The 24,111-nt window shown below is 38.0% G+C and overlaps 1 protein-coding gene across 2 annotated transcripts; it reads right to left on the reverse strand.

The window, feature by feature from the left end:
- Positions 1–617: 617 nt before the first annotated feature.
- BPNT1 (3'(2'), 5'-bisphosphate nucleotidase 1) lies at positions 618–24,059 on the reverse strand. Of its 2 annotated transcripts, XM_073800452.1 has the most exons (10): positions 23,957–24,059; positions 20,766–20,909; positions 16,316–16,443; positions 13,056–13,160; positions 12,258–12,365; positions 10,811–10,859; positions 9,487–9,578; positions 5,262–5,459; positions 2,780–2,885; positions 618–1,503 (listed from the first exon to the last, which is right to left on the reverse strand). In XM_073800452.1, exons 3-10 carry the CDS (start codon positions 16,433–16,435, stop codon positions 1,355–1,357), a joined length of 927 nt encoding a protein of 308 aa, XP_073656553.1. In that variant the 5' UTR covers positions 16,436–16,443; positions 20,766–20,909; positions 23,957–24,059; the 3' UTR covers positions 618–1,354. The 2 variants fall into 2 exon arrangements, with proteins under 2 accessions (XP_073656553.1, XP_033706705.1); XM_033850814.2 differs by lacking the exons at positions 20,766–20,909; positions 23,957–24,059 and adding an exon at positions 20,623–20,759.
- Between the last annotated feature and the right edge of the window lie 52 nt (positions 24,060–24,111).

A 24,111-nucleotide genomic window follows, 5' to 3' on the forward strand; every position in this document is an offset into this window, starting at 1 on the left:
TGGCCAATTATCAGGATCACCTTGGGGATTTGTAAAATAATTTAGGGAGGGGTAGGCAAGAATGAAGAGTTTTTTAGACATAATTCAGAGATACCTGTGAGACATCAAAGTAGGCTTTTGGGTATAGAAATCTAGAGTTTGAGAGTTCTAAGCTAGATACAGATTTTGGAATTCTGGGTAAAAGGCCCTTAAGTGAAGCCATATTTGTGGATTAGATCATCTAGAGAGAACTTAGGACAGAATCATGGTGAACACTGACATTCAAGGAAAGGGAGACAAAGAGAAACCAAGAAAGGAGACTGAGTAGGAGTAGCTATTAGGGGGAAGAAGAAAAACAGGACAGTGAGAAGAGAGTTGCAAGAGGGAGAGGGGCCAATGGTGTCAAAGCCACAAAGACCTCTTCCTGTAGGTGCCTTGTGAAAACAGTACTCCAACACCGTCTCTAGTGAGTGTTACACTTAAATGACTACCGAATCCCTGGAGTAGCTGTCTTAAAATACACGGAATTTTAAGACAAAACCGCTTGGCTGGAGCCTGTGAATTCGTATTTTCTGAAAAGCTTCCCAGGTGATTCTGACATGCAGTGGGTTTGGGAATGATTAATTTAAACCACTTGCTTAATACAATGAGAGAAATTTATTTAAAAGCAGAGGACAGAGTCCTAAACAATAAAAACCTAGGCAGAATGTCAGAATAATTTTGATAGCATACATTATAATCTTCCTTTGGAAGGAATAGGAGCAATTACCTAACTTTCCACAGTTAAACTGCATAACGATGTCATAAGGATAAAGTAATACCCACAGCAGAGAATACATAGTTTCCAACTACTTAAAAACAAAAAAAGCTGGTGAATAACAGAGAGAGCTAGAATTAAATAATTTATTATAAAGAAATGTTTCTTCAAAATCTGTTTCATCAACATATAGAATGATATTTTAATGTATTCAGAATGGGGGTAGGAAAACGTTTTACATTACTGTGAAAGACAAGAATGAGATTTAGGTAATAACTTGTGGTTCTGTGCCCTAAAGAAATCTGGTTTACAAAACAGGAATGCTGATTCAACAGTGCACCAGGATGGCCAGTTGGAACTAAGCTTTACTTTCACTGCTCCAAATAAAAGGAGGAAAAATGAAATGTGAAATATACTGACTTTACAAGTTTTCCAGATGTCAAAATTGGTCTGGTTGATTCATTAATCAAGACGTTTAAAAATTCAATTTTCTACTCCTAAGTAACCAAATGTAAATCGGTGATCAACAATGAATGAAGTAAAGGTAGAGCTCAAATTCCCTCCAATTAGTTTTTGAGGAGCAAGTCCTTCTCCTGGCTGAGTCGACGAGATTTCCCTTCAAGGAACAAGTACATTTTTAACAGATTCGGGAACTCGACTTGCATAGTAGTCATAATTCCTCAGTGTGGCCAGGACGCCAGCTGAGTTCATGTGCTTCACTTCCTTGTTATACTGAAGGGCATTTCCATGGATATCGGTTAACTTGCCTATGGAAAAAACATCAATACAATGTCAATGGCTGATCGGATCATTATGTTTCTAGTTATTTCTAACAGCTTCTTGCTTCCCTATATAATAATATCCATTGACTTCTGGATAAAATAAGGAAGATAATGCATGACCACAAAGGTTAAGTATTAATTCACTTACAATTTAAGACTACAGAGGAACTTGACTAACTAAAGGCTAAATCATTATTTTTTCTGCCTGATTAAAATAATTTCACTTAGTATTTTCAATTTATACTTCTCAGTATCAATTAATTTCTCTTTTCCTGGAGTGATTATGTTTCCTATTGGTTATACTCCATCACCCACGATTCCCGGTTTCAAAAGTGTTTTCTTCATTCTACCATTTATTAGTAACATTTTATTTGGTAAGAGTTTAAGTGAAGTATGTTCATAAAACATAACTGTGTTATATTACAGTCTTATTTAACATTCTAATGAGAATGGATCGTGATGAATTTAACTTCCTTGTCATGTAATATGCTGAGATATCGACACAATAATGTACCAGGAGAAATGATAAAATAATAGTCAAGTGTTTAAGAGTAAATGTGAGGGCTTCCCTGGTGGCGCAGTGGTTGACAGTCCGCCTGCCGATGCAGGGGACACGGGTTCGTGCCCCGGTCCAGGAAGATCCCACATGCCGCGGAGTGGCTGGGCCCGTGAGCCAGGGCCGTTGAGCCTGCATGTCCGGAGCCTGTGCTCCGCAACGGGAGAGGCCACAACAGTGAGAGGCCCGCATACCGAAAAAAAAAAAAAAAAAAAAAAAAAAAGAGTAGATGTGATCTGATGTCTACTTGAATTAGAAAAATCATCTTGCTGTGTATATATCTGTAGTATTTTTGCAGGTAGATTAAAAAAATTCCAACTCTATGATCTTTAAGCGCTAGCACTGAGACATTTACCAATACAATATTGGTTCAAAAGAAACTAATGAGGATGATGATGAATATTTTACTTTTCAAGAAGAAAAACCCCTAAAAGCATTAAAGCCATAAATTAATAAGGGTTTAATTAAATGAACTGTGTGTAGATCAAGGTCCAAAAGAGAAACTGTAACTAAAGGAAAATGAATTCACTGAAAATCTACTTTCTCACCTATGAAATGCAAGGCTTAGATTGGATAACCTCTAACTTTCCTTCTATCTTTTATACCCTAAGAGTCTAGGTAAAGTAACATTACTGAAATATCATGTCCTAGCATAGTACGAAAACTGTATAAAAACTGTAATTTCCCCAAATAAAATGGACTAACCTCCCACAGCATGTAAAATGACTTCTGGAGCACAGGTGTCCCACTTCTTACATCCAGGACTTGCAAATACATAAGCAGAGGCTTTGCCTTCAATCAGCTGGATAATCTGTAACGTTAAGAGAATAATTATCCCTCAACCATGAAATAAGTGAGGTACAAATAAAGAGAAACTGCTTGTTTCTATCAGTATATTTCAATTCCTCTGTCAGACTTGGGTTAAAGCCTTTAGCAGGTGTAAATGAGCATTATGAAGAAACATATAGAATACATGCATAATAATGTAGTATCTGATGGGAAAAAAGAAGTCAAATAAGCTACAAGGAGGATATCTGAACGGTCTCTATATTCTAAGTTAGTTAAAATAAGGTTTTCTTTTTTATGCTGCCTTTTCTTCTTACAGTAAAAGCAATATATATTTGTTGTAGAAAAAATAAAGCTTTTTAATCTTGTAAAAATTTGACCATTATTATGTAAAGGATACAGAAATATTGACCAGTACAATAGTGTATAGGTTGTAATAAATCCTAACAGATATGTGATGCTGACTAGTCTAAAAGCAGTTTCATAAGTCTTTGTTTTGGTATCATATCTGTTGCTATTTCTGCTACCACAGTATGAATTTTAAAAGAGTCATCTTGGACTTCCCTGGCGGTCCAGTGGTTAAGACTCCGTGCTTCCCCTATAGGGGGTGCGGGTTTGATCCCTGGTTGGGGAACCGAGATCCTGCAAGCTGCACAGTGTGCCAATAAATAAATAAATAAAAATCAAATCAAACAGTCATCTTACTAATGCCCTGTAATATTCATACAAAACTGAGATCACTGAGGGACTTCCCTGGTGGTCCAATGGTTAAGACTCCATGCTTCTACCGCAGGGGATGCGGGTTTGATCACTGGTCAGGGAACTAAGATCCTGCATGCCGCGTGGTGTAGCCAAAAAAAAAAAAAAATCTGAGGTCACCGATAGAAACCGCATGACTCTCAGCAGTAACTTGCTATCAGCCTTTCATTAGTTGCTTGACTTATTTTTTGGTTATACTATAAAGTAATTAGTGCTGTAAAATTCAGACTTCAAATATTGAGATGAAGAGGCCAGCCTGGGAGAATAAGGAGAGCCTCAGTGAACACAAGGTAACCAGCTATTCTTTTTAGGATTACTGTATTCAATGACACGTTCAAACCATTAACCCTTGCTGCAGACTTCTGAGTAAAAGCTTTCTCTTTCTTTTAAGAAATCTGTGCCAAGTCTTATTATGTGCCAAGAACTGTGCCAAGTATATTTTTTGAGGGAAGAGGGACTGTGGCTTTCGTCCGATTCTCAAAGAGGTCCTTGATGCAGAAAAGTTAAGAACTGCCCAACAAGGTCTTTGCAAGGAGAAAAGGTGGGAGCTGTGTAGGGTGGGGACTTTGCTCCTACGGGGAATGGTACCTCCTTGGGAATAAAAGAGGTAATGGCATTTTGTAGTTACAAAAGTAGGGGCAAAGAGAAATCATATTTCAGTGACTATCAGGAATATATTTTTACTTTGAAATGTTTTACATTTTTTTCAAAATACTGCTATTTTTAAACTTCCATTTTTCATCCTCTTATAAGTAAATGCTTTTAGAGGGAGATCACTTTGGAAGCTGCTGTAAAGGCTGGTTGAGGGATGATGACAGGTTTCACCTAAGGCACTGGCGGTTGAGATGGATGAGACATTAGGGAAGAATTAAGAAGATCTATAGGTAGGATCAGATTGATAGGATGTGAGGCAGGAAGGAGGCTAGGATGGCTTTCGGATGTCTGGCTAGAGCAGTTAGAAAAATGGCGGTGCCATTAAGCAGATAGGAAGTAGGGAGAGGAACACATCTGGGGGCAGGTAGAAAGAGGATGCGTTCCAACTGGGGATGCCGAATTTGAGATACCTGATGGATGTCATCATGACAACCAAGGGGCAGTCAGATGAGAAGAGATCAGGGATGGAGATCAAATTGTGTTCCAATTCACAATGTTCTCAGGAGGATGGGAGCCTAGGTGAATGAATGGGGTAAGTATCCAGAAAGGGGCAGGCAGGCCCATCCTGGAGTCTGTAGAAGAAAGGTCTGGGAAGTAATCCAAGAGGATCCTTGAGAAAATGAGGACTGGCAAGAGGCCCGGGGTCTTATCCAAATGGCTTATCACTGAATTCTCTTAGATAAAAAAGACTTGAACCACAACATTTAAAAAAAATTCAGGGAATTCCCTGGTGGTCCAGTGGTTAGGACTCCGCGCTTCCACTGCAGGGGGCACAGGTTTGATCCCTGGTTGGGGAACTAAGATCCCACATGCCGCGTGGTATGGCCAAAAAAAAAAAAATTCAAATGTTGCTGAAATGTGTCTTTAATGGCAAATTACAATCTTTAATCTCTTCTCCCAAACTCTTATTTCACATTTTGTAACAGTGCAGTATTTCTTTTAATAATTCAATTGCATTTCAGGGTAGATGATGGATGGATTTTGGTACCTTATTTCCTGCTCCTCCCACCCGCAGCACATCATCAGGGTTCATAGCTGCAACGCAGTCCGTAACCAACTGGCTGTTATGGGACCGGGTAGTTGTGATAATGTGTTTCCCGGCAGGCACTTCTTTCAGCTGAAACCCGAAGGCACCTAAACCTAAAACTCCCCAGATTGTTCTCCCCAACACAGCATCTGGTCCTGCCTATGTAAATGGGTGAAACAATGGCAAAGCTTGTCATCATTTGGAGAGAAAGGTTCGCCATAAATAGAACATTTAGTTATATTAGCAACATGATTTTCTAAAAATAAAAACATGATAATGTTATAAAGTACAAAAGCAGTATCATCGACAAAGAAATTTTCCTGAGAACATCAACTGATCGTTCTCATTGTTGTTTTGGTTAATAATTGGGTTTCAGGGAGTTCCCGGGTGGCTTAGTGGTTAGGATTCTGGGCTTTCACTGCCGTGGCCTGGGTTCTATCCCTGGTCGTGGAACTGAGATCCCACAAGCCACACAGCACGGCCAAAAAAAATAATAATAATTGGGTTCCAAAGGTACGGAAAGGAACTTCTGGTTATTCCCTGGAGTCTTCAGGAAAGGCAACATCACATACTGATTCCTGTTCCTTTCAGAATTATCCAACAATCTCATTACTGTATTTGAAAATAGCTGTTTGCAAAAGGTACATAAAGTCCCCAGGAAATGAAACAGCGTGTATTGATTACTTTTCATTGTCCAAGGAACAATAAGGATCACATTACTATGGGAATAGGTAATGGTGATAATATAATAATGCTGCTATAGAGACAAAGCGAGTGCATATGCCAATACTGAAGAGTGGCCATGTATAATGGGGTCAGGGTTAAAAGATTTTACTGGCAATTGGGGTGGTAAAATGACAATGACAGTGCAATCCCAGAATTTGTATTTTCCTTTGCAGCACTCAAAGAACTTTCAGCCACATTGTTATAACTATACACTTCATATAGAAAAACATAACCGGTATTTCATGGAAAGTAAACCTGATGCATAAAAGATTAACACAAAGTCGTCAAAATACCACTATATCAATAGAGTAGACATACAGACATATATTTTTACTTAATACTAAACATGTACCACGCACCATACTAAGTGCTTTACATATATTATCTCATTTAATCCCCAGAACAATCCCATGAAATAGTATTATCATCCTTATTTTACAGATGAGAAAAATGAGTTTTGGAATCATTCCGTAACCTGACCAAGGACTCTAAGAAGATCATAATCAAACTCAGGCTCATCTGTGTTCAAAGCCAGTATTTTTCGGGACCTCCCTGGTGGTCCAGTGGTTGAGACTCTGCACTTTTACTGCAGGGGGCGTGAGTTCGATCCCTGGTTGGGGAACTGAGATCCCATATGCCACAGGACATGGCCAAAAATAAATAAATAAAAATTTTTTAAAAAGCCAATGTTTGTCGTCACTAAACTAGTAGACTACCTCGGTTTACTTCTCAAAATGCTTTCACACACATCATCTTATTTACCCTACAGCAGTACTCTGGGTGCTGTTATAGTGAAATATGCTTGGGCTGCAGGGCTGGATTCCCTGGGAAGCGGAGATCAACACCTGTGGAAGGGAGGGGAGTGGGCAGAGGGAGAAACCGAGCTGTGATGCAGACATGACCACAGCTTCAGCCAACCCCATGGGAAGCTCTGGAGCCAGAATGGCTCTTCAGAGTTGTACCAAACTGGGGAGAACACATCCCAAACTGGGATGAAATGCCAGGCCTTTACACCCCTCCAATCATCAGTCACTAGAAATGGACTACCTTGGGAATGGGCGTGTCACTGGCAAGGCGGTTCTTCACAGGTGAGGCGATCCCCAAAGAGGCTGAGAGCTGAAGGCTTTGTGCGGACGGCACTCCCAGCAAATGGGCAACAGAGGAACCAAAAAACAAGCACTGGGGGCTCAGTATATGTTCAAGTGCTTCCCCTCTTCCCTCTTGAGTTTACACTATAGGAGAGGCTGGAATCGGAAAAGTACAGAGAGGCTCTGTGTGCTCGTTATGCTTCAGCTCAATTGCTGAGACTAATTTCATGTGCCCAAGAAACCTATTTATTAATTCAGCTCTCCAGTTATTCTGAAAAAGAAAGGAAAGCATACTAAATAGAGGACATGAGCACTCTGGTCCCTAAAAACTCATATGACCTCTGTGAATGAATATGTCAGCAAAGAGGATGGGACTGTGGAATCTGGCGCCCTGATGAGGTAAATGCAATCCCATGAGGCAGCCAACTAGCCTTCCTCTGTGCTCCTGATCTCTCAGCCTCTCTTGCTGACTCTCTCCTTCAGAGTTCCCACACCAACTGTCTGGGGGTAAAAAAGGCTAACATTTTCACCTTACTGATGAGTTCAGTAAGATTCCTAATGGTTAAGGAGCTACCTCCGATATACAGACAGACTGGGTTTCTTTGCACTATTCCATGCTCTTTCCTTTGAGTGCTTCCCAGCTTCAGGATCTGTTAGAAGCAGTAATAAAGTCTGAACTGTAAAAAGTCTTCTATCTGGCTCAAGAGAGCAATGTAGAGCAGTGGCTAAGAGCTTGGACTGCAGTTTAGGTACCAGACCTGCCATTGACCAACTAGGGCAAGGTACTTGTCTCAGTTTCCTCTTCTTTAAAACAGGGATAAAGGCTTCCTTAAAGGACTTTGGTGAGTATCAAAATGAGATAATGCATGTGAATCCCTCGAGTCTGTCAGTACACAGTAAGCTCTTGATAAATGTTAGCTATGATGATAATGACTTTAAATTGGACATTCAGCCTTGAAAACTACCAACAAAGCTAAGCAACTTTTCTCCTTGTTGCAACAAATTTTAAGGCATAAGCAAGAGAGAAGGAAGAGAGGAGGGAAAGAAAGTGTACAGAAGGGAACGTGGTGAAGGGACAGGTAACAAAGGAGAGAAGCAGAGCAGGAGAAAATGAGCTGGTACGTGGGACAGACAGTGTCTACCGGGGTACCACAAGTTGCCTACCTCTTTTCTGCCTACCAGTGCAGCCAAAAGCCTAGCTATTTTTCTCACCTTTGCTTCACTCCTGGCTTCCCTTAACTTTTGATTTTCATTGTTCTGTGGAAAATGAATACAATTTTTCTAATCTCAGAAAGAAGTGATGGAAATGGTCAACAATTCCTAAGCGCTTAGATCCTTTTTTGATAGAAGGTGCCATGCACTGCAATATTATCTATGAATTAAATGCCCCTATTTCACTTGCTTTAAAGTTTACACGATAACGGCAAACTTGTGTCTGCGTATCATACTGTATAAACATTAGTCGTATTAAAAGAATGAATGGACTCTTAAGCAGTTCAATGTGAGACTTTCCCGGTAATGAATGCATAAATAGTTTTGCTGAATAATCATAAGATGCACACGATTATAAATAAAAAGTTATAATCACATAAATGATATTAAAAACAACAAACTTATCTTAGAACTAGAGATTAATCCTGCTCTCAACTCAAATTAGAGATTCAGAAGTAATAGTCCCCACTCTGGTTACTTTGTTTCTCCAAAGTTCTATCAAGGTCACACTAACGTAAATACCTTAAGTATTTTATTGCAACAATTTCCTTTAACATTTAAGGTGATCTAACAGTATATTCCTGATTTGGAATTACATTAGCCTCTTACTTCTAAGGAAGACAATTTCTTGGGAGTATAGTAGAAAGTCAAAGCAGATTAGAGAGACAAAATGAGAGAAAAGAGTACAAGAACATGTTTAGTTAATGCTGACTATAATTTAGGCACTATGTAGTATTACCTGCAAAACCACATGGCTAGCCTCTTTTCTTGGTTGAAATGGTTCATTTCTTCAACGTGCTTCAAGCACCACCTGTAAATCAGGTGTCTCAATGACCAAGCTAACCAAGAGCCATATCAGTAATTCCCACACTTTTGCTTATGATTTGAATCATAAGGCATACATAACAAATATGTGCAAATCATACAGTGTGTCTGTGTACAGTCACATACATACATACACATTCCTGGTATCAACACCCCCCAGAGGACCTGATTCCATACATCTGGGGTATAACCTGGGAATCCTTACTTTGGAAAGCTCCCCCAGATGATTGCATGTGCAACCAAGCTAGAAATCATTGGATCAGATAACATTAAGAATCATATAATACCATAATTATTTATCTAATAAAATATTTTGGTATCATTTATAGTAATACCTGGTAGTTGTAATATGGCTGGTTAATAACTCCTGCTATGGCTTTTCCTTCATAAGCAATTCCAATAAGAACTGTTACATTGTCAAGAAGACCTAAAAAGAAGAAATTTGTATCAATTACATAACCTTCTCAGGTTATGACTCATCATCAGCACATCAATGGCTCCAAGTTATTTTTGCAATAAAGATAAGGAATCTGCAATGATTCATCCATGATTAAACCTACTCTGGCAAAATACACAAATTATGAGAGATGGCCAGGGACAGAAGTAGGGACTACAGCCACTTAATTGAATTGATACACATCGTCTCATGGTCCCATTAGTAATCATCTGTAAACCAATCAAGTAAATCAGCCATAACTCTGCAGCCATCATCATCAGATTCCTCTGTGCCCCCCTCTACCACCATCCGACTCACCTCTGCCTGCTAGATCACTCTCGATTGCAGGATTACTCTCTAGATTTGCATTTCAAGCCCCTAAATTAAGATTTCTCACAGTGGGGCCAATGGACTAACAAGCAGCATTAGAATTAACTGGCTCAATTTTTTCAGTACAGATTCTCAGGCTCCTTTGCAGAGCTAGTGAATCAAAACCTCTGGAGGTCGGGGTTGAGAGCTGAATGAGCTGTTTAGGTGTTCTTACACGCATTGAAGCTGCCTAGAGCGCCCCTATTTCTCAATGGATTACAGAGACATTTTCACACGTACTACAGGATTCACTCCTCGTAGATATGTCTCATCCAAGGGCAGAGAGAGTTTTTTCTAGGAATTACGAGACAGTTTTCTTTTTTCAGCTGAGAACCAATATAAGAAAAGCTACGTTGATCTTCCTCTCAAAAATAAGAATCTAAGCTTATGCTACGCTCCTAAAACCTACCACTTTGGCTCTGAGCCTGGCACTTCTCACTTCAGCGTTGCCAACTTTATTTTAATTTGCTGCCTTCTAATTTTGCTCATCTTAGATAATTTCAGGAAGGAGAAATATTGCACTGTGTTTCAAAACCCATCTTTAGAGGTGAGGCTGTGAAGTGAGACAGCAGTTCGCAGAGGAAGCGAGCGAGGGATGGGCATGGGATGGTGGCAGAGCAAGGCGATACAGTGACACTTTTCATCATTTTTCTACCCAATAAAGCTGGGAGTTCAGTATAGTCCCTTCGGTTACATTGGTTTAATGTTAGTTATTTTCATCTAGGGGACATTAGGATTGTGGGACTGGTGGAGTATGGGGGGGGGGTGGTATTTGAAGGAGATTAAATGTTTACAACTAAACATCATATATTAGTCCTACTGCTGTCAAATACAAATATAAAAGAGATACCAACCTTCAGTATATTCCTTGGTACCATCCAGAGGATCAACCCAGACCACAAGCTAAAAAAGAGGAAATGTCCAAATTTAGCGTATAAAATTTAAAAAATTGATTTAAATGGATAAACTAAAACTATCTTTTTTTTAATTTTTGAAATTATATTATGGGTGGCTTAAGCCAATGTCATCATTGTAATAATTTTTTGTAATAATTTTTTGTAATAATTTTGTAATAATTAAAAAATAATTAAAATAATAATTAAAATAATAAAAATTAAAAATAATAATTAGAATAAAAATAATTAAAAATAATTAAAAATAAATTAAAAATAATTAAATAATAATTAAAAATAATTAAAAAATAATAGTAAAAAAGTAAAATATTAAGTAAAATATTAACACAACATTGTAAATCAACTACACTTCAATAAAAAAAATTTTGATATAAAATGGTTAACTGGTAAAAGTTTATTGTTACCTGAACACTAAACATGTGGCCATGAACATCCTGGGCTCTAGATGGTGATATAAGGAAAACTTTAAAGTGGCACCAAAAATGTTTTGTGTGGATGCTACTCATTTTTATATATAAATGTTGATTTCAGATAAATAATGACAGTCTGATTATCGTAAGGACACACGTATATGCGGCCAAGAAAAATGAATGGTTTATAAAACTGGCAGTAGCATAAAAAAGAAGTCCCCTCTTCTTAGGACTTTTAATATGATTCAGGATACGCAGCCATTAACCACTAGATGCTTGATGTAAATTTGTGAGGGCATATTTCTGACGGGAGACACCACATCTTTTTTTCTATACTGCATATCACAGAACAAAGTGCCGTACTCATAGTAAGTGCTCAACGAATGAGTGTTACATAAATTAAAACTCAAAAATTAAAGAAGTGTGATAGTTATCTGAAGTCATAGATTTAATTTAAGCAACAATCAAAAGCAAGGGGGGTAATTTTTATGGCCTTCCAAAAATATAAGGTAGCAATCCATTTCATCTCCTTCCAGCTCCAACTACCAATGAAATGTTTTACTACCAAATTTACTAAATAACAAATTAGATTTTCTCCCTAAAAGTATTTTGTTTTTTGGCCATGCCACGCGGCTTCAGGGATCTTAGTTCCCTGACCAGGGACTGAACCTAGGTCCCAGCAGTGAAAGCACCCAGTCCTAACCACTGGACTGCCAGGGAATTCCCCCAAAAGTACTTTTAATAACAGTTTTAGAGTGAAGAGGAAATCAATAGAATGAGAAAATGAACTCGAAGTGAATAGGTCAGACATCCCATATGGTTGCCAGGCACTTATATGTTGGCTCTGAAAGATTTCAAGTTCCTGGTTTCCCTTGTTTTATAACTACCAAGTTTTCATCATGATGGCAAATTTTATTTCCTTTACTACGACAAAAACTGAAGATAAATAGAAAGTTATGTAATAACATGGATCATACGTCTTCCTCTTTGATAGCACTGTACTGTGATGGGCATGGTTGCTTCAGTATCTCCTCCCACTGACCATCTTCAATCAACTCTTGATCCACGTCTTCAGGAGGCAGATCCTAAAGCAGAGAACACAGATGATGACCGAAGCGGTTTCCTGTTTACAGAATACCGTCTGTCTCAGCAACAAGAAGAAATGCAGTATCACAGGTTTCACTAGTCCTTCCTGTTTACCATTTCTATTTAGAGCTTTTAAAGCACACTGAATAAAATTGCAAAAACAACCACATATGGCTCATCAAAGTTGATTACAAAGGATCCCAACTTCATTATCCTGAACAAGGATTAAAAAGAAAAGAATTTTTAAGTAGTATACACCTATTTACACAAGTGACTCTGCTATCAGCTATGTCTAACTCTCAAATATATGAGATGTCAATTCCTTCACCTTCACAGTGTTAGTCTTTGAATAAGTATGCAAATAAGCCTTAATTAAAAAAAAAACAGGAACCATAAAACCCATTTTATTCCAAAGTTCTAGAACTCCACCCATCTTATACTTTGTATGTTGAATGTCACAACAGTAACCATATCATCTATGGTCAAGAACTGACATATGTGGCCTAGAAATAAACCAAAATATTAAAAGCAGATATTTTCTGAAAGTCCAAGAAAAATGATAGTTATTTTTGTGTTAAAACACAAAAATATAATGCTTGAAATCATAAAAGTAGTGTATAAATCACTAAAGGGGCAATTACAAATCCATACAGTAAACAGGGATTTAAAAAAATATATGATAGTCTTACCTCTTCCCCTATAATTGTTAGTTTGGGGAATTTCCGTGCCAAAGAAGAGCATATGCTCATTTGAACTAATCGGTCCGCCTTGGTCTGCAGGTCTGTTGCACAGGTCTGCAACAAAGAACGCACATTTTAGCAGAACTAAGTATGAAATAAGTTGTTCTTTGATGCCTCATGCGTGATTATCTATATCCATTTAAATTACACTGTCTGTTTTAAGATTGATCAAGCTTAAATTAACATCATATGAGTCAGTTTCTTGGCTGGGTTTTTCTCATGGGATTTATAGTGGCTAAAGTTTGGAAAGGAGCTTTTAAATTACTTAGAATATTTTTTCCCCCAGTTCACAAATTCCTTTTATAAGATCTCTAAGTTAATCTTTTGCTTAAGCAGGTTGACAGACAAGAAATTCACAATTTTCAAGGCAGTTAATGATAATAAATAACTCTTTAGTTATTTAAAAGGTATTTCTTATATGGATCTTTCTATAAACTCCACTCAATCCTAATTTTAATAATTCAAGAGGTCCTCAGAATGATTCGTTATTTCTTATTTCAAAATTTTTATTTCTAAACTATAAAAAAATAAAAGTGAATGGCAGTAGTATTTACTACATAACTCACCTATGGCACTCAACTCAATCCATAACTCATATAGTCACACTTGTGAAAGACAGTGACCACTTCCTTGGTTAGCTTGCTTTCAGAGAATTAAGACATGTTGCAATTTATACATGCCTGTTTAGGTGGATTTACACATTATTTTATCTTAAATAGCAGATCTTTCGCAATACTTCGTAGTGAGATAAGGAATGACTATGAAAATCAAACTCTTTTCTGCCACAGGGAAGTTTGCTGGTTATCTCAATGTAAAGAACAATTTTGCTAGAATGTAGTGCCACAAAGGCAGAGACCTTTGTTTTATTTTCTAAAGAACTGTACCTGGCACACAGTAGGTGCTCTGTAAATATCTGTGGAATGAAACTACTTAAAATAATTGTTGAAATTGAAGATTACTTACCTATCAATCAAGTTTAGAGACCACTGCTCCAGAGAAAAAAAGACACATTGATAGCCATTCAACTCTATGAGGAAAGCTCTCCCAACTCTTCTCTAGGATAAGATATTCCCTGCTCTTTCTACCGACATAGTGCCAGATCTCACCATTCTAGATACTTTGTGTGACAAATCTGTTTTTGCCCTGTCTCTTTTAAAATGAGGTGTCAACAAGTGGATATAAAGTACTAGAAGTGTCTGACCAGTAGAGAGGACAGTGAGGTCATTATCTTTCTTTCTAACTTGAACACTATATTTCTATTACTCTTTAGCTATCGGCTACAAAGTGGTCCATCTAATATAATCACAAGAGAAAATCAATTTAAACAAAATAAATAATGCTAAGAGAAAAATATGCAAAGATATGATCCAAAATATTGGCGGTGGTGGCCTAATAGATGATTTTGTACTTTTTGCTGTTTTTCTCCACTTCCAATGTTTCATAATAGAGAAAACAATAAAAAAGGAAAGACAGTAAGATTAGTAGCCTTCTGAAAGTAGCTGTTTTACATTGTTGGCTTGTCATTGAGCATGTATGTGATCAACTAAAACCTCTTTTTCACACAAATTTGAATCAGACTCCCCCCTTATTACTTGAACATTAATATAGGACTTTATTCCTATTGTAATATCTTGTTGAATTTGGCCCACCTTTCTCAGAGTTTGCAACTATTTTGAATACTTATTCTGCAATCCAATACAACAACTAGCCCTTCCAGCTTCATTTTATTGACATATTTGATAAGTATCCTTTCTACATCCTCCTCTTCCACAGCACTTTTGAAAAGATGCATTCATTCAACAAATTTTTTAAACTGTATTTAAGTTAATGGCTAAAGAGAAAAAGACAGTCAGGAGCAGAGTCCTACGATCTGTCAACCAGTGACCATTTTCCAGCTTGAAAGTGAATCATGAATAAAATTATGGGGTAACATTGTTCACCTAGTTATGAGTACACCTAACAGTGGCTCAGGATGGGGGATGAGAGATATCATCTATATATTATAAATAGCTTGAATGCTTTTTAAAAATGGAAAATGAGGGACCATAACAAATTTTTTAAAAAGTTGATTCAAATCAATTTTGATTTCAAAATCAAGATACCCTATATCTATTTCCTATACTATTAAGCCCATAAATCTATCAAAAAAGGAAATGAGATTTATTTCACTAGTTCTTGTGATTTTTATTCTTAATTTTAAAAGTAGTTATGTTGAATATCCTATAATTAGTTCACAGGAACTTATTTCTAAGTTGTTTTTTACTTATATATATAAGGTCCTTATTTTTTTATACAAATAGCCTTAAATAGATGCTTGACTAATCATAAAGGAGCATCTTAACTACATCTCTATTTCAAATCATTAAAATGTTTATCATATCCTAAAATTTTCCCACTTGGGAAAAATTACAATACAATTTTCCTTAAAGATTATGACAGGGCTTCCCTGGTGGCGCAGTGGTTGAGAGTCCACCTGCTGATGCAGGGGACGTGGGTTCGTGCCCCGGTCCGGGAAGATCCCACAAGCCGCTGAAAGGCTGGGCCCGTGAGCCATGGCCACTGAGCCTGCGCATCCGGAGCCTGTGCTCCGCAATGGGAGAGGCCACAACAGTGAGAGGCCCGCGTACCGCAAAAATAAAACAAAAAAATTTGTAATGTGAAATAATCATAAAATCTTGTGGAAGAAATTATATTTTAAACTAGAACACATGCACGGTGGGATTTCTTTTAAGAATCAACTAACACTATAAACTATCTTCCTGTTAATTTACCTAAGTTTTTAATTATCATACTGGAAAGAAAACCTTTGCTTTAGGTTTCTTTTCCATGCAGAAAAAACATTTTAAAGCTTTGAATATAGGGGATACTTATTTAAATGCCAGATGTTACCAAACATGTCAAGTTCACCAAGGACTGCACGGCTTTGCATGAAGTAAATTACTTCAGGATATGAAGCTTGGTTCCAGTGCTCTGGAGCTAGACAGCGGTTAGAAGGCCCAGTCATATAAGTAAAGGTTTTGGAGGTAGGAAGTCTAGAGTCCTCTGCAGAGCAGAAATGGAGCCCATTTGAACTAAGGGTCTTGCAATCGCCATAAGGGAGCCATTGAGTATTTCAACTATTAAAGTCTGTCCAGATTATTATATCCTTTTAGCTAAACCTCAAGGGACAAAAACAGAGTTGGTATGAAATGAGACGAGACTTTCAGTACCTTCTCCACGATACCCAGGTCTCCTTCAGCAATAACACGCCTGACTATCGTTCCTGCCTTTTGAGCAATAGAATATGCTGAAGCCACCAACCGCATCAACACAGTGTGACTGGAAGCCATGACGTGCCCTAAAGGAAAATCGAGAGAAATGTTATGTTACTTTCAAAGCCAACTGCTGGTTTCATTTACTTGAATTCAATTCAACATATTGGTATTGAGTGTTTACTTGAGACTGCTTCAATTAACTGTATAGATTCTCTAATAAACATTTACTAAGAGAGACTTGGAAAAAGACTCCATTTCAGCATTAGCTCTCCCAATAAATTCTATAGTATTCTTTTTCTCTGCAGATGGGACATTTTGAGGCATGGGGGGAACTGGCCCAGGACTATAAACATGTGAATAAGTTTTATGTATGACAAATGTAATGTACAAAAGCTGTGGACGTGCTGCAGGGGCTAAAAAATAAGGTATAATACCTGCCCTTAAGGAGCTAATATTTTGGTGGGCTGAGGGTAAAATACTGTAAGCTAATGTCTATAACATAAAACTGGTAAGTGCTGACAGAGGTATGAAGAGCATAAGGGATGTGTGTGTATGTGGGAAGTAATTAAAAAGGGGAGGGACTGCATGTGATTACATTTAGTTTCTGAAACTCAATGAATATTCCTTTAGAGATTGAATAAAATTTAATCTGCTGGTTATTGGCTACCATCCTCATCAGTAGCAAAATAAAGAGAACAAGCAGGATAACCACTGGACTGAAGACCAAGCATTTGGAAAAGTAATGAGTGTCAAGCAGCCCCTGGCCCAATAAAAGCTATGAAAAAAACAGTCTTTAGGATCAAGTACTTTCCTTTTTGAAAATACAGATTCAAATCCTGCAATTTTATTGACTGCTTTGATGCTGGGATACATCACCCAGATTCCCTCTGGGGTTGAAGGACTTACTTCCCCAGCTGTTGAGAGGGCTGCCAACAGATGGTCTTTGGCTGCCACGTCTTTAGGAATTTATCTGCTGAGAAGAGTCATTTCACCTGAAACTGGTCAACAGCGGGGTGTAAAGGCCATTCCTCACTCCAGCTGGGCTGCCACCCCAATTCTGCTGGGCCTTCCTAGCTTCCAAATTCCCAGTGGGGTGGGCTGAGCCTTAGCTGGGACTGAATCATGGTCCAACTGCCCTCATCCCCCATCCTGAGCCACTGTTAGGTGTACTCATAACTAGGTGAACAATGTTACCCCATAATTTTATTCATGATTCACTTTCAAGCTGGAAAAGGGTCACTGGTTGACAGATTGCAGGACTCTGGCCCTGACTGTCTTTTTCTCTTTAGCCATTAACTTAAATACAGTTTAAAAAATTTGTTGAATGCATCTTTTCAAAAGTGCTGTGGAAGAGGAGGATGTAGAAAGGATACTTATCAAATATGTCAATAAAATGAAGCTGCAAGTCCTTAACTTCCTTATAGCAGTTCAGATTACATCCAGTTTACAGATTAAATCCAGATTACATCCAGCAGTTCAGATTACATCCACTGTACTTCCTTCTCTACTAGTTTTACACCTTCTGGCTTGTAAAACACTAACTTTTGTAAGCATGTCTCTCTGAAAGCTCATCAAAAACAGGGATTAAAGGCACAGGCACTGAAGCCTACTTCCTGTGTTCAATTCCTAGCTCTGGCACACATTAGTTGTGTGACCTTGGGAAAGCCACTTAAATTCTTTGTGCCTCGATTGGTAAAATGGAGCTAGCAATAGTATTATAACACAGAGTCATGGTAATTATTAAATCAGTCTCTGGCACAAGGTAAGCACTAAATAATGCTGGCTAACCATTATTATAATGATTATTCTCATTGCTGGCTATCCTGCAGGGACATTAGGGCAGCGTTAATGGCAAAAAAAAAAAAAAAAAAAAAAATCCTATAGCTTCCACAACATTATTTTGACTCTGAGGATATAATATTACCAATATGACCCAGAATCACAGCACAGGTTCTTTTTCATAATGTTCTGGGCTTGAGGCTTGGAGTATGAAAAAAGGTTGTACAACATTTAAGGCAATCAACCTAATATCCTATCATTTAAGGAATCTCTACAGCTGTCAACATGGCTAGTTCAGAAGGACAAAAACAATAGGAATCAATGATCCATTTCTTCTCAGAGCCTGGGAGAGGTATCTTGAATTCAATAGAAAGGTGGTGAGCATATGAGGATTAGGTTCTTAAAATAAATGATGAAATCGGAACCCAGGGGGAGTGCAGTAGTATCCAAGTTGAGGAGATGGAGCTGGGTGTCTGCGGAGGCCAACATGATAGGAGTGTGCAGGGCAGAGTACCAGAGAGACCTCTGGAGACCTGCTAATCAGTGCAGGCAGGTGAGGAAACTACCTGAAGGAACAGTAGGTGTGATCTTCAGAGCTCACACGGCTTGAGAGTTCATGCACCCACTAGCCAGTGGGAGACCTCATCATTCACAACACACTGGTTAGAGTAACACACATTGCGGGTGGGAATGTAAGAGGGTGCAATTACTTTGGGAAACAGTTTGGCTGACCCAGCATTCCACTCCTAGCTATTTGCCAAGAGAAAAAGAAGTGTAAGTGCTCACAAAGACTTTTTATGAATTTTGTTTGTTTGTTTGTTTGTTTGTTTTTAATTTTTTGGCCACACAGCATGGCACGTGGGATCTTGGTTCCCCAGCCAGGGATCGAGCCCATGCCCTCTGCATTGGAGGTGCAGATTCTTGACCACTGGGCCGCCAGGGAAGTCCCAAGACTTCTTCATGAATGTTTATAGCAGATTTATTTGTGACAGACAAATCTGAAAACAACCCAAATGTCCCTCAACAGGTGAGTGGATAAACAAATAATATCAAATTATACACTTTAAATATTTACATTGATTGTGTGATAATTATACCTCAATAAAGCTGCCACAACCATAAAAAAAAAAAAAGAAAAATAAATAAATAAATAAATGGTGAGTTCCCACTCAAAATACAAAGATAATTTATCTTTTGGAACTTGACTATAACAGAGCAAATTCTGAAAAAAAGAGAAATGAGCATATATCAAAATATGATATAAAACTATAGTAATTAAAAGTTTAGTCCTGGGCAGAATTTGAGAGACAAATCAATGCAATCAAATAAATTTCAGAGATAGATCCAAATACACTAAAGGTGATAATTCAAATCATGAAGGAAAGTTAATTGTGCAAAAAACGGTGGGGACAATTGCTAATCTTTTAAAAAAGTGTTGGAATCTTTTTGCCTTCTTTATATCAATGTGTATTCCAGATCAATGCATGATTTTAAAAGTAAAGAATGAAACTATAAAAGTATGGGGATAAAACATGAGTGAAATGTTTTATAAATTTGGAAAAGCACTTTTAAACATGACTAAAACCAAGAATCCATTATATATTCATAAATCTGAAGGCATAAAAATTAAAATGTTTATATAGCCAAAATACCATAAACAAAGCAAACAGATGAGTGCCAAAATGATAACAAAAATTTGTATCACATACTAGACAAATGTGCTAATTTTGTTACATAAGGGGCTTACATATATCAATATGTAAAAGATGAATGATTCAACAGAAGAATGTGCAAGTGACGCCAATAGGCAATACTTAGAAAAATAAAAGCAAAGGCCATTAAATCGTGAAATGCTCAATTTCACTAATTATGAAAGAAATGCAATCTAAAACAATGAGAAATGATTGTTCATATGTAAGACTGACATAGATAAGAAAGTTTGCCCAGTGTTGGCTGGAGTGTGAGGGAAGATCCTCCTGAGCATTATTAGCGAGGATGTAAAGTGGTGAAACCGCTTTTTTGAAAATCTTATTAACAGTAAAATGTACACATCTTTTAAACTAGCAATCACATTTTCAGGGAATCTAAATAAATAAAGCAAGTCTACAACCAGAAAAGGCAGTAGGAAGAATGTCTGCTATTTTAACGAAATTTAATTTTAGGCGTAAGACAGCCTCTAAATTTGGATGCACTAAAGAACTCACCGTCTAAGTCTGCCTTGTTATTTCAACAACATATGGCCATAAAAAGACCCCGGGGCACGAAAATAGTAGTACAGGTAAACAATCAAAATGCTGACACTGAAGAATCTAGGTCCGATATCGGAATATCTGGAGAAGTACTCTGATTTGCGTAATTTTTTTTTAGCATAAATCCTTTGAATCTCTTCATATCTGTGCAGAGGGGTGGAGTTAGGGGACCAATAAACTACTCAGATCTGCCTAAGGCCCTTGCGCTGCCCCGCAGGAGAGAAAATTACTTACAGTGACAAGACTGGCACCAAGTCAGACGAAAGAGACTTCAGGGGTAACCAAAAAAGCGTTACCAAGTAAGAGGTCCCCCGCAGCGTCCAGTACAGCGATTACCCTCCGCGGATAGGTCATCAGTGGATGCAGACTAAGCCTACCTCAGCTACTGAGCATGCGGGAAGTTCGGCGCAAGCGCAGAACAGCTACTTTGCCACCGCCCGGTCTGATTTCAGACCCGCCGCAAAGTTCCACTTGTCCGTGTTTTCTAGAAGCTTTCCAAGCTTTCCATAGGCTCCAGTCCCCTGAAGTCAAACCGAAAGGTGTATTAAGTAATCATTCTGGTTTCAGGTGTCTTCCAATCCACTTTGTGCGCACAGTTTACTCTTAAGATATTTGTCCGGTTAGTGATACCGCCCCGTGGCGGCAGGCGGCTACTTAACCTCGAAACCCTACGAGTCCGTGGACTGGCTTCAGATGGTCCGCGACGCCCCTACCTCTGTTCCCCCTAAGAAAACTTTATGCAGAAGTGTGTTACTAGCGTTTATTTTTTATTTTATTTTTTTAAGCATTTATCAGATTCCTGAAAGGGTCTGTGACCCTTTCATTCGGCTACTGATTAGTCCTGGGAGATTTTTTCTCTTCCTGGTCGATGTACCATATTAATTATTTTTGTTTTTCTGAAGCACAGAAAAAAAAAAAAAAACCTAATTACGACTTTTAGTGCACTGCCAAAAGTAAAAACAAACAAGCAAAACCAAAAATTGCCTGTTTATTCATTTTGGCTTTCACCATACATTTAAGGAGCACACTTCTTGTGTCTGCCTGTATTTCTGTGTCCATGTGGGAGCCGACCTGCGGTGAGAACAGCAGAGCGAAGAGGCAATGATCTTTTTTTTCAGTATTGAAAAGTAGGGCACTGTGATTAAAATATAACAACATAAAATAAGATGACAGAGTTAATCGCAAACATATCAGTTATAACAACAAATGTAAATTGTTTAAACTCATCCATTTAAAGACAGAAATTCTCGATTAATTAGAAAGCCAAACCCACTGTTTCATCAGAGTAGAATTCAGGGTAAGAAAAATTATCAAAGGGAACAGTCTTTTTTTTGGTTAAAGGTATCCTTTATATTAATAAAACTGCTTTATTTTTAAACATTTTAAATTAAATAAATAACCCATCACTGCATTCTCGTTGCTAAAAAAGAAAAACAATCAAAAAACCCCACAACAATCTGTCCAAGCCTTTTTTTTTCTTATTTTCCTAGTTTCATATGCTTTATTTTATTTTCACTTAAAAAAAATAAATTTATTTATTTTTATTTTTGGCTGCATTGGGTCTTCGTTGCTGTGCACAGGCTTTCTCTAGTTGCGGAGAGTGGGCTTCTCATTGTGGTGGCTTCTCTCATTGCCGAGCATGGGCTCTAGGCATGCAAGCTTCAGTAGTTGTGGCTTGTGGGCTCAGTAGTTGTGACACGCAGGCTCAGTAGTTGTGGCACGCAGGCTCAGTAGTTGTGGTGTACGGGTTTAGTTGCTTTGAGGCATGTGGGATCTTCCCGGACCAGGGCTCGAACCCATGTCCCCTGCATTGGCAGGCGAATTCTCAACCACTGTGCCACCAGGGAAGCCCCATTTTTTTTAATTGGGTAAAAGATTCATTAAATTCTATAGTGCTATACAATTTTCAAAAATTTTGCACATGATTTCGTATAATCCCATAATAACCTTTTCCCCCTACTCCTATATTGCCCCTTCCCTTTCCGCTCTCTCTGCTGGTAAGCACTAGTTTGCTGTCTATATCTGTGTCTGCTTCTTTTCTGTTTTATTCACTAGTTCATTGTATATTTTAGATTCCACGTATAAGTGATATCATGACGGTATTTGTCTTTCTCTCTCTGACTTATTTCACTTAGCATAATGGCCTCCAAGTCCATTCATGTTGCTGCAAATGCAAAATTTCATTATTTTTTATGGCCGAGAAGTATTCCATTGTTTATAGACATAACACATTTTATCTATTCATCTGTTGATGGACAGTTACGTTGCTTACATACCTTGACAATTTTGTAAATAATGCAGCTATGAACATTGGGGTGCATGTACCTTTTTCAGTTAGTGTTTTTGTTTTTTTCGGATACATACCCAACTGTGGAATTGCTGGATCATATGGTTGTTTTGTTTTTAATTTTTTGAGAAACCTCCATATTGTTTTCCACAGTGGCTGCACCAATTTACATTCCCATCAACAGTGTAGGAGTGTCCAGACCTTCTTAGAGCTTCTGTCCCCAGATTGGAATTTTGCTTTATCTTTCCTGATAATGCAGAGCCATACTGCACCATCTGGTTTTGTAGGTTAGACAATTAGGAAAATTCTAAGAGCAGAATACTTACAAAATTTTTACAATGTTTTCCCCACTACTTTACAATTGTTTTAGCTTCATCTAATTCAACAGCAGTTTGTTCTTGTTTTTTAGAGACATGCCTTTACTAGATTCTTAAGAACATCAGCTTAGTTTTCATTAAAAAAAAAAAATTGCTTTGGGAATTCCCTGGTGGCCCAGTGGTTAGGATTTTGTGCTTCCAATGCAGGGGGCATGGGTTTGGTCCCTGGTCAGGGAATTAAGATCCTGCATGTGGCAGGGCCCAAAATTAAAAAAAAAAAATTGGTTTCGGGGAGAGGGTGGTTAGTGAACAATTATCACTTGTGTGCTCTTCTGTAACTCCCAAAGTTTTGTAATTAGAAAGAAACAATAATTTCTATTTAAAAAAAAAAACAACTCACCAGAGAGCAGTATCAACAAATGGCTGCCATTACATGGAGTTCTAGTTTGAGAAGACTTTTACTTACATAATCTCATTTGATTTTCATAATAAATGAGTTAAGTCAGACCATTTATTTTATTATGTTACAAATAAGTATAACAAAATTTACCATCCATTGGTTTTTATAATTAAATTATATAATTACACAGCGAGTACAACTGGCATGAATAAGTTCAAAGATAAACACAACCGACTGTGAGCCCAACAGGTGGGAAGAGAAGTGTGCGGGTGTCCTAGAGAGTTGCCTTATGCTCTGATAGCTCAGTGTACCCTCAGTGCAGGTTTTAGGAGTAAACAGAGAGCACTGTTGCATTCAACAACATGTTATGTGGAGGTAGGCTGTACTTGCTAAAGCGGTGCTTCCCAGTAAGGTAGCCATTAGCCCCATGTAGTTGTTGAGCACTTGGCAAGCTGCTGGTCCAAATGGAGATGTGCTGTATGTGTAAAATACATAGCACATTTCGAAGACTTAGCATGAAGAGAAAGAATGTGAAATATCATACTTGTAATTTTTGTTAATTACCTGTTGAAGTGATAATATCTGGTTTATACTGGATTAAAGAAAATATACTTTCTAAAAAGGCAGGCCGCTGTGATTGAAATATGAGCCGGTCGCGCCTGCCCCATCTCCTTCGGCCCCTGGGTATCAGCCCCGATCCGGGATGGTTGCCGCGGGGA

The sequence above is a fragment of the Tursiops truncatus genome, chromosome 1, assembly GCF_011762595.2.
Source record: "Tursiops truncatus isolate mTurTru1 chromosome 1, mTurTru1.mat.Y, whole genome shotgun sequence".
In the NCBI taxonomy this organism is placed as follows: domain Eukaryota; kingdom Metazoa; phylum Chordata; class Mammalia; order Artiodactyla; family Delphinidae; genus Tursiops; species Tursiops truncatus.